The sequence below is a fragment of the Amyelois transitella genome, chromosome 15 (assembly GCF_032362555.1).
Source record: "Amyelois transitella isolate CPQ chromosome 15, ilAmyTran1.1, whole genome shotgun sequence".
NCBI lineage: Eukaryota > Metazoa > Arthropoda > Insecta > Lepidoptera > Pyralidae > Amyelois > Amyelois transitella.
In genome coordinates, this window is record NC_083518.1 from 1,063,556 (window position 1) to 1,075,795 (window position 12,240).

The 12,240-nt window shown below is 35.8% G+C and overlaps 1 protein-coding gene across 1 annotated transcript in view; it reads left to right on the forward strand.

Moving 5' to 3' along the window:
• Positions 1-11,735, forward strand: part of LOC106136488 (uncharacterized) — a 33,934-nt gene extending 22,199 nt beyond the window's left edge. The window contains exons 3-4 of the mRNA XM_060948087.1: positions 322-1,015; positions 11,574-11,735. Coding sequence (XP_060804070.1) covers positions 323-1,015; positions 11,574-11,591 — 711 coding nt within the window. The 5' untranslated portion in view covers position 322 and the 3' untranslated portion in view covers positions 11,592-11,735. The remainder of the gene's footprint in view (positions 1-321; positions 1,016-11,573) is intronic.
• Positions 11,736-12,240: the final 505 nt, after the last annotated feature.

Below are 12,240 nucleotides of genomic sequence, written 5' to 3' on the forward strand. Positions count from 1 at the left end.
CCTATGATTATTGTAACTTAACTGTTGGTTCTGTTCAGTGTGCAAGCGAAAACGACCTTCTATAAAAATATGAACATTAAGTTTATTTATCCCGCGACTTCGTCCGCGTGGAATTAATCCCGCGGGAACTCCGAGATAAAAAGTAGCCTATATGTTATTCTGGGTCATCAGCTACCTACATACCAAATATCATCGCAATCGGTTCAGTAGTTTTTGCGTGAAAGAGTAACAAATATCCATACTGACATCCTGACAAACTTTTGCATTTATAATAGGAATATTAAATGAACCGAAATAATGTTACACCTTCCCCGATTCCAGGATGCCGCGTCTAGAGCAACCCCCTCCAGAAGACTTCCGCAGGGTACTCCGGGAAAAAGCGCTAAACCACAGCCTGTTTTACCTCAAACTCGGCGCAGGAGTGTCACCCGACGACGCTCGCCAACCGCAGACTCCACGCAAAGCCAGTCTTGGCGCGCTCGCCGCGCCGACCGGCCGTGTGAGCAGGCACGCGCAACCCCGCGTCTCCGAACTGCTGAGGCGATTCGAACCTGGCCCCATGCAGTACCTACGGCTGCCTCGAGCCCAATCCCCGTGCGAGGACATCACCTCATCAGACGACGACGACAGAGTCGCGGTCAGGCGCAGGAGTCGCGATCTGAGCGATGATTCGGCCGTCGAGCTGGAGACGAGGCACCGAAGGCATTCGCACCCCAGGGAGGTGACGCCGCCGCCTGATGCTGTTAATCCGAGGAGAGAGCGTACTCTGATTGAGGCTCATATAGTAGAGTTGGGGAGGAGGAGTAGTGAGGGTAGCGAGATCAGGGGGCGTTGTGTGCGGACGCCCAGTGTGGTGGTGAGCGACTACTCTGATGGGGTGGCGGTGGGCGCGACGGAGGAGGAGGCGGACTGGCTCCGGGCCAGGTCGCTGTCCGCTGACTCCGCCTGCTCGTCGTGTTCCACGCTGTCCAGCAGAGACGATGAGGAGTTCGAATCTCCGACCATGCCGAAAAAGGTCAGTGACATTTGATTGTTAATTAAGGTTTTTAAATGAAACAGTGGGCCTAGGATATACTCGGGTCACCTCTAGTCACTTAAGGTGAGGTGAGGGTATCTATATCTTAAGCCGATTGTATTTTTTTAACAATTTAGTAAGTAGGCATGTGATTTACATCCTGCTTTTTAATGCGAATACTTTTTAAAGGATCTATTTAGTTTTATTAGAATGGGTCGTTGATGATAATACATTCCCGATTTTGATCATCCGATTTATTATTAACCGACTTCAAAAAAAGGAGTAGGTTTCTCAATTCGAGTGTATATTTTTTTTATACATGTCCGCGGATAACTTCATCGTTTATGAACCGATTTTCATTATATTTTGTCGATAATTCGATTTTCCGAAAACATTCCTTATTCAAAATTACAGTCACAAGTTAACTTATACCCCCATCGGCTTTAGTTGTAGAAAGTGATGGTATAATTTTGCATGAATGTGCAAATTCAGGAAAGTAAAACTTTATTTCCTCATTTTATAAAATCGTTGGAAGGAACACCAGGGAAAACCAAGTACCTACCAACGTTCAAATTAATTTATGTATTTTTCTTCCAATTGATGATGAGAAAAAGTGTTTAATCACAACGAATTTTAATAATAATAATGATTTATTTCTTTTATAACTATGTACTTACTATTTTCTTGTTACTGTGTAAATTTCTTTGCAATAAAGAGCCTGTAATAAACAAACAAACGAAATTCACACCGTGACCTTCCTGTCCTGTTGAGATTCTGGGTTCTGTCTGATCGGAGGGATAGACTATGAAGCGATAGATTGAAGGCATACTTTATGGAAGGTGAAATTCAGTCCGAGAAAGAGTAGACGGGAAAGGATATAAGCTTAGCATGAAAAAAAATTAATTAGTATTTAAGTGTATAGGAACGAACGGACAAAACACAAATCTTCTCATTTGTAAAATAGACATTTTAAAATTACTCGTCCGCCGAATCTATGGCGGGACGAAAGAATTCCGCGCCTGAAGTTTGTGCCTAACATTTGATTTTACTTATTATTTTATTTATTTACATTTATATTATTTAAGCAATCAAATTTCAAAGGTTCCCGGCACCAATACAAAAAAGAATAAGACCACTCCGTCTCTTTCCTATGGATGTAAAAGGCAACTAAGGGATAGGCTAACAAACTCGGCATTCTTTTTTAAGGCGATGGGCTAGCATCCTGTCACTATTTGAATCTCAATTCTATCACTAAGCCAAATAGCTGAACGTGGCCTAACAGTCTTTTCAAGGCTGTTGGCCATGTCTACCCCACAAGGGATATAGACGGGACGGGACCGTATATATGTATTATATGTATAAAACAATCCATACAACTATATGATTATATTATGTATGTACGTAAGAAGATATAAAAAGAGAATGGGTAAGATATATGCCTTAAATCATTCAGGATGAGGATAGAATTATTTAATTATTGAAAGAACCATCTAAAATCATTCGGGATGATGATAGAATTACGAGTGAAGTGAAATCGTCTCGCCCTGTTAAATCCGGGCCATTGAAGACTGCATTGTCCCGACATCACTAAACAGCTCCATTTGATGACGGATGTCAACTTCCGCCATTTTATTATACTCTGCCAGTTATACAAACAATAACGGTTGGTAGTTTCGGAGGAATGGAGTTACAGACAAATTATCACACGTGCCATTTGTTTTAGGTAGCGAAAAACATGAAAAAAAAAACGGAGAATAGATTTTATTTGCAATTACAGTTAATGAATAATAATAAATAATATAAATAAATATGTACCTACGGGACAAATTACACTGATTGAGTTATTCTCGAAGTAGGTAAGTATATTTTATAATAAATACTTATATAGATAAAAATCCAAGACCCAGGCCAGTCAGAGAAAGTTCGTTTCTCAACATGCCCTGACCGGGATTCGAACCTGGGACCTCCGGTGACACAGACAAGCGCACTAAGCTAAAGCCCTCAAGGATGAATAATTTTCACCGTTTTTTTTTTTTCAAATTTTCCATTATTTATTCGCTCCTAATAGTTGCAGCGTGATATTATATAGCCTAAAGCCTCGATAAATGGTCTACTCAACACAAAAACAATTTTTCAATTTGAACCAGTAGTTCCTGAGATTAGCGCGTTCAAACAAACAACCAAACTCTTCAACTCTGCTTTATAATATTAGTATAGATATTTTGGCCAGTCTTTTAAAATTAACCGTTATTCAAATGAAAACAATTCAAAAATATCTCCGTCTATATGCTCAACAGAAATATTAATTACAATAACATGGTTATCAGAAACCCGTGGATTAAGCGAAGGCCAGACCGCTACTAGTGATAACGTTATCACACGCTTCATGATGGCTTTAGTTATATTTTCAGAAGGGTTGACGCCCTTTATCATAAGGGCGTATTGGCTTATTAGCCATTTGAATAGGGGAAACTAACATTTAATTTGGCTTGTTTAAATTTAAAATTTACAAAAGAGAATAATCTTTGTGCATTCTTCTTGCTCTGCGCCAACGCCAATCTCCTGTTTGGTTTCCTTCCACCCAAAGGTTGACTGGAAGTGATTGCATTAGCGATAAGTCCGCCTTTGTACCATCCCTATCTGTTTTATGTTGTTTTGTATGTTTTAGTCTTATGGTGCAATAAAGAGTTTTATCTATCTATCTATCTATAATGACTGATTGACTGATTTTCTATTCCAAACTGTTAAGTCTGGAGTGTACTACATACATGTTTACACATTGCCACGTCTATATTCCTCGCGGGGTGGACAGGGTCATCGATCTTGAAAAGACTGGTAGGCCACGTTCGGCTATTTGGCTTAATGTTAGAATTGTAAATTTAAAAAAGTAGAGGTGTACTAAAGGATTTTAAGCAGTTAGAGAATATCCAGTTTTAGTATAAGTACGAGTTAGACGTGCCTGGAATATCCAGAATTGTTCACTCTAGCGCAAATTAACAAGGAGACCCGTATCTACGTAGGTGGGATAAAAGAGGGAAATGTGTTTTTTGTTTCGCGCAAATCCTACCAATGTTATAAATGCGAAAGTTTGTGAGTATGTCAGGATGTCAGTATGGATGTTCGTTACTCTTTCACGCAAAAACTACTGAACCGATTACGATGAAATTTGGTATGTAGGTAGCTGAAGGCACATATTAACATATAGGCTACTTTTTATCTTGGAGTTCCCGCGGGATTGATTGTTATGTTATGATAAGGGACGTAGTCGCGGGCGGCCTCTAGTTAGAAATATTTTTTTCTGTCTTTGTCTCGACTTAGACTTTATCAGTATTGAGTTCACCAGCTCGTAGTTCATTCCTAATAACGTCAAAGTCTTTTGGTATTTCTTTGATCTGGAAATTTGTCCCTCAGAGGTTTTGCAGTGCTGGGTAGGGCCGGCGCCGTTAGGGATCATACATAACGTTAGTGTGCGAGTGATGACGCACGCGCATCAGAAATACAGCGCGGTGTTTCAAAGGGACCTCTTATTTGATGGTTACAACAATTAATTATAATTGTTTCTGGCTATGACTTATCATAAATTTTTCTGAGAAGTGTTTTTGGAATATGATGTAATTTAAAGTAAGATAAAATGATTGCAATATGCTTTAAAACTAAACACCGATGGAGTGGTCCTATTTTTTCTTCTATTGCTGCCGAGTAAAATATTCAATGTAAATGAAAAAAAAAGCTTATTCGGGATTTGTGACAATTCGTGTATGTGAATTTATTTTCTGTTTTCCATGAGGTAAATTAAATTGTATAAGTTAATATCTCTTCTTTCACAAGACAAAGAAAGTCTTTTAATCTTCTTTTTGTCTTCATCGATTTTTACAATTTGAAGCTAAAAAAAAAACATATTTTTCACTGTTGCAATGCAAATCCTCCTCATCTAATAGTCTGTGTGGTACTTGATATTGTTATTATACTATGACCTACCACGCGACAAATAATTCCGAACGAGTGGCACACTCACATATTGTGTCAGACATGACCACAGACATAGGTTTAGCTAGATCCCGCGAGTGTTTTACATGTACGAGTATATTTACTTACTTCGCGTGTCAAATAGCTCGGGAAACGGTTGACAACTCAAAAACCACTTTTAAGCAGGAATAGAAGCTCACACACATATAATCACGTCTATATCCCTTGCAGGGTAGCAAGAGCCAACATTCACCCAAAGGCCACGTACAGCTGCTTGGCTTAATGATAGAATTGACATTCAAATAGTGATAGGTTCCTAGCCCACTGCCTAAAAGAGGAATTCCAAGTTTATAAGCCTATCTCTTTGTCGCCTTTTACGACATTCATGGAATAGAGATAGAGTGGCCTATTCTTTTTTTCTAGAAAATACTACTACTATCTATCTATCTATCTATTATATATAAATAATTTTAAGATACGAAACTGTTGCACTCGGAATTTTCGGGAATCATTATTATCGGTTCCATAGCATGGACATCATCATTAAAATTTTCTATATTTTTTGATGTAAGTCTCTACCCTCTCTATCTATCAGTGGCAGTCATAGTGTTGGTTCCATAGTTTGGTAGTTAAGTAAAATCATAGTGTATCATGGCTCGTTTTCTTCAATCACAACCTCTGAAACTTAAAACCATTCTGCCTGAGGGAACTTATACATACAATATACATACATATAATCGCGTCTTTGTTTCTTGCGGGGCAAACAGAGCCAACAGTCTTGGAAACAGCGAAAGGCCATGTTCAACTGCAGTGCCTATTGATAAAATTAAAATTCAAATAGTGACAGGCTGCTAGGTCATCACCTTATCGCTTATTATTTCGCTCTTCCGACGAAACAGTAGGTAGAAAAATCTTTACACGCTTAGTTTTTATACAGACTAGTCGGTCGTATCTAGCTAGATCCATGTCTGTGGCCACACCACTCATCACGGCCAGCATTGACGTCACAATGGCTGTGGGTCAAGCGAATCAAAATATTTGAAGATCTGTTACTATTATTGGTTTTGTAATCTTTTGTGACAGGTCGATGTTTGCAGATGATTTTACTGTCATCTTCCCCCTCTAAACCTGTCATGTAAGTGTATATTGTACCGTAGACGGTATTGATGTTACAAATATGCTGATCCTAAGATTTGATAACTGATAGGCGAAGATAAATCAAAATTAGTGCCAGCTGCTTCTTTTATATATATGCATACATCACTCCTATAATTAAGTCAAACAGCTGAACGTGACCAATCAGTTTTTTCAAGACTGTTGACTCGGTCTACCCCGCAAGGGATAAAGACGTGATTATATGTATGTATGTAGGTATGTTGAACCCCAATTCTTTTAAGCCATACAGCTAAATTATAGCAAGTCATTTTGAGACTGTTGGTTCTGTCCACCTCGCAAGGTATAAAGGTGTAAGTAATTATATGTAAGTTATTTTATTATAAAGTTCAAACAGCGGAAGATTCTAATCAATTAAGATGTTGTAACGGCCATTCGAGCAACGCACTTAGAAATACTTAAACGTTTAAAACATCAATACCAAGAGATAAGCATCTGTTTCGTAAAATACACGCGCCATGTAGAGAAGGCGTCCTTGTGCCTTTATCAGAGATCATCCGAATTACTGCGACTGTAAAATTTCCATTACACGATGACATACATACATACATATGGTCACGTCTTTATACCTTGTGGGGAAGACAGAGCTAACAGTCTTGAAAAAATTATCGGCTACGTTTAGCTGTTTGGCTTAATAATAGAATTGGAGATTCAAATAGAGACAGGTTGCTAGCCCATCGCCTAAAAGAAGAATTCCAAGTTTGTAAGCCTATCCCTTAGTCGCCTGTTACGACATCCATGGTAAAGAGATGGAGTTGTCCTATTCTTTTTTGTGTTGGTGCCGGGAACCACACGATGACATCTTTAGGAGCCGATGTTTTATATGGACTTAACACATGACGGTTGTCGACTGTCTTGTTCGACATTACGAGATGCTAACTCAACGAAACTATATTTTATAATAAATACTTATATAGATAAACATCCAAGACTCAGGCCAATCAGAAAAAGTTCTCATTATGCCCTGGCCGGGATTCGAACCTGGGACCTCCGGTGTCAAAGACAAGCTAACTACCGCTGCGCCAAAGAGGTTATTTCATATCTCCTGTACGCTGAAATTGTTATCATTATAACTGTTTCAATTGCGGAAATCATTATTATCGTGTATTTTGGCAACATTGCCCGCTTCCTGCATCAAATACGGTCAAGTTACTTACAAAAGGAATTTAAATAATACACAACAGCATATCAAACTACCCAAATTCACTGTAAATTTTCCTCTAATACTGCGTCATAAGTTCCATGCGAGGTTACTTTATATGCAGTTGACTGTACGTATTTAACTAATGCAATTACCTCGCTCTTTCCTTTTGTAGTGGTTTGTAGAGAAATAATGAATACTAATTAGCTGATTTCAGTTTCCAATTTTCGGGGTACATAAATACATACATATATAGTCACGTCTATATCCATTGCTGGTTAGACAGAGCCAATAGTCTAGAAAATACGGTACGTTCAGTTGTATGGTTTAATGATGGAATTTAGTGACAGGACAGCCCATCGCCTTCAAGAACAATCCGTTTTCGGGGAATTTTCCCTAAATTCAGGGTATTGACAACAATGAAATGAGAGATTTTTAGGAGTTTTGATATGTCGGGGTGTGTAATAAACTCTTTTGTCTATGAACCGTGAACTGTAATTTAAAATAAGAAGTATTATAACGTGTTGAAAAGTAATCATGTCTCTTTTTAATCCAGCGCAAATATTATAATTTTCTATAAGGGCAGATTTCCTATAGGAGTACTCCCTATATGGGATTTAGAATTTAATTTTCAATTGTTTATTATTCCTTTTGATGGCGTACATGTAGAGTAATAAAAACAGTATACAATAAACAAATCCAATTTGATTTTGTTTTATTAGTTTCGTAAAGTCAAAACCCTAAGGACAATAAGAATGAAAACAATGCAGCCAAATAGGTAAATCGCTCTCGTAAACATGTTTTTTTCTCATATTAAATCTTTGCTACATTACAATATCATCAATTCCTGAACAAAAACAGGGCGTAAAAGATTTCTCGATTGCCTTGGTAACCGCTTTCCATCCGGGACGAAAATAAAAAGGTAATAATACGTTGATCAACCGAACAAAAGCATAGTAGTGTTTTATAAATTGAAATTGTATTTGTATAAAAGAAATTCTGTTTGCATGGTTCGAATCCCGGCCGGGGCATGATGAGAAATGAACTTTTTCTTATTGGCCTGGGTCTTGGAAGTTTATCTATATGTTTAAGTTTATTTATATATATAGTTTAGTAATTTACTTCGAGGCTAACTCAATCTGTGTAGTTTGTAGTCCCGTATAAAAAAAAGTTTTGTAATGGTGTATCATTGAAGATGCGCCAAAAATTAAAGAACCTTTAGGATTTCGTCAGCAGTTTTTGAGATATGAACATTTTTAGAGCTAAATGTATTTAATGGCTTAGAAAGAGCCTCTCCTCCTGGCTTAGGCATCTATTACTTAAAAGGAGGCTTTGTTAACTACTTAATGTACAAATTGGTACTAAACTTTTGCATTGAATTATACTATTTATGTATAATGCAGATATTAAACGCGCACGTAACGTATCTTTATTATATTGTATGTACATATCTCTGATTCATCATAGGTATTGTAACATGATTAGAAACTTCCAAAATAAAATAAAGATACGTGCCCGTTTAATACCTTCATTATATATAAATAGGGTGATTTATTTTTATTTATTTATTTAAAATTCATGCACGTAAAATGTACAACAGATGATCTTTATGCTAAAAGGCGTTCTCTGCTAAGAAAATAATTGATTATTACAAAAGCATTATTGCTGATCGACCTACAGAACCCTCTTTCTGAGATCGGATAAAAAATAATGCAAAATTAATGAGCGTGCGTCATACATCCTTTACATATCCAGTTTTGTAACAAAGAGTTTGTGTTATCATCATCAAGTTCACACAATCAGACATTCTGGTCTAGTAATAGCAAAAAAAGCCGTTACTTAGCTCGGAAAATAAGTTGTTAATTGTCACTAGAGTCGATTGAAAACAATGGATTGTTTATGGTACGGCCGAGAGTAGGTTTTGTAGAGAGCCAAAGTTACGTGAAAATATGTTTTTGTTGATTTGATTGTGCGTCTGCTGTCATGAAAAGATTGATGAAGTAATGTAGTCTCTGCTTGTTCCTTCTTGCCTGAGGTTAGATTATGGGCATTTTAAGGGTGTTTTTAATCTCGTATGATTATTTTACGATTAGAAATCATAAAATATGGTACTTAATAAGAATTTTGATAACTTTCACAATTTGTTTATTCTTTACTTAAGATAACTAACAATAGTTATACATAACTAACTATTTGACTCACTTAGGATTGAAGAACTATGTGTTCCTGCTGAATGTTTTACAATTTTAAACTTTTTCAAACCTATTTGTACTCGAAGGCATCTTTGTAAGAAACCTGTCGATGACAATCCAGAGCTACAAATTATATGTAAAATGGACTCTGTAACAACTCGGTTAACCTCCTCTGTGGTTACGCCTCGATTCAGCTGTAGTAAGCTGATAGTTTTAATTTTTTTTTATACACTCCCCCCCCTGCCCATTGACGTCAATCGACCGGTTGTGTTGTGTGTTTGTGTGTGTGTATGTGTGTGCAGGGTCGCTACGTACACACAGGATGGCCTTTCATTTATTAACTTTTATGTGAACTTGATAATTTGTCGCATGGATTAGTTTTAACAGCGTTTTAGAATTAACTACATTTTTCACGTGCATGCATACTTTTTCGTTAGTTTAGGATAATCTTGACCTAATAAATATGTATATTTTTAACTTATTTTAGATATAAACGACTATGAAGCTACATTATTTAGTGCAAATTTAATGCAAATAAAATTTACACTTTACATTAAGATATCTAAGATTTTTTTTTCAAAACTAAATTAACGTAAAGATTATAATTAAATAAATTATAATTTATTTCAAAATTATCAGATTAAGAAGGAATTAAGTATTGCAAAAAATATAATTGGTATATTATTTTACACATAATTATTTGTTTATTGGAAAATAAAAGTTGTTGTTCTGTTATTTTGAGAATATAGAAACAACGACAAGACAAACCATTACATGACAAACGTTTTTTATAATCTTTTTTTATTTATGGTAAATAAAAAAATCTGAAAAGTGGCAACCCTGCTCAGAATTGAATAAGTGTCAAATCGCGCACGCACACATACATACCTACCCGCGGCGGTATTAATGTATATTATGAGTGTGTCTGTGTGTTTGCAAATGCAATCCTGCTGCATGGCTCTTAATAAAACTGACAGAAAGACTTATATTTAGCCATAACGCCTCAAAATTAATTGTATAATGACTTTGTTCCTGGAATAGGAATACTCCATCTCTTTCTCATGGATGTCGTAAAAGGCGACTAAGGGATAGGCTTATATACCTATTTGGGATTCCTCTTTTATGCGATGGACCTATAATTATTTCAAACTCAATTCATTCAATCATTAATCCAATACGTTGAACGATGAAAGGCCACGTCTTTTGACGACTGTTGGCTCTGTCTACCACGCAAGGGTATGGGTATATAGACGTGACTATATATGTTACTTTGTTCCTTACGTGGGACACAAAGCCAGCAGTTTCGAAACGATTCGAAGGTCACGTTTCGCTGGATGGATTAATGATAAAAGCAAAGGGTACCTAACAGGTTGCTTATCCAACGCCTAAATTAAGTCTTAAATACCGGCCTAGACATGATACCATCCCATGCTTTGGGACATAGTGTTTTATAATAATTATTATACCTATGTATATTTTTATAATTTTTTCATGATATCTACATAATACTATCATGAAAAATTTCACGTTTTAAATTGTGTACTGTATGTAATGTATTATTAGCAAAAGGGAAAAAGTGCTTTTATATAAATACGTAGAAATAGCGACAGCCACGCAGATCTTATCAACCGAAGAGAAAGAAGAAAATTTGAAGATATTGCCAAAAAAATAATAATAGTATGTATATAAATTGTTCTGGCAAAAAATAAAATGTTTTTTTTTTAAATATGAAAACGACAACAAATATTTTATTGTGCAATTCATGCTGACAAATATCATGAATAACATAATGAAATAAAAAAAGGTGAAAAAAATAAATAAAAAAAAGCCCGACTTCGGATCGAAAAAATGAAAATTACAATTCAATAATTAAATATAGAAAGAAAGAAGTCTCATACATAATTGACAAACTAAAAATATTTACTCTGACACTCCTAATTTTCAGTGTTCATTGTTTTTTTTTTTATTTTTATTAAAATCAACCATTTTAATTAACATTTCTTTCACTTCGGTTGTAACAGGTCGCTCAGGGTTGTCGCTTCCCATTATTTGAACATCACATTAAAAGTGAAATTGCTTGTTGCAGATGATTAATGCTGATTGAGGGCTGGGTTGACTCCTGAGCGACCTTCGGCCCGAGGAAGTTTGGAGATCTGCGCGTGCGCATCCACTGTGGAAATGAATCTTTAACAGGAGACAATCGGCCATTAATTTAGTTTTTGATATTTGTAAAGATGAAATTCTAAGCGAGACTTGTAATATTTTTAAAATAAAATAAAATTTTCTACCAAAAAGAAATCAATATGTTGCATTATAATATAAAATATGGTACGTTTTAAGAGGGAGTAGTATTAGACCTTTCTGATTGAAACTCTTTTGTTCTAGTAGAAGTTTATATCATTTATCAGTTTATTGTGATACTACAAGTGACCTTATTTAAAAAAAAAGTATGGGATCTCTACTAATCATATTTTGTAAACAACAAACAAATAAGCAATCAGTTTTCGAATCTGAACAACTTTTGATAATTTAATTTTCACAACATAAAAGAAATATACATTAGTTTTAAGATAAAATAATGTAACTTGAACATTTCTAAAAATCTCTTGAAAAGGTGGTATTATTTCCTCTTAAAATTTTCTATCGCAGACTCTATGGCCGTAATCAACAGTTTTTTTTAGTATGTAATTGGTACATTATTTGTGAGATTATATTGAATTTAGATATTAATAGTCATAACAACAACTTTCAAG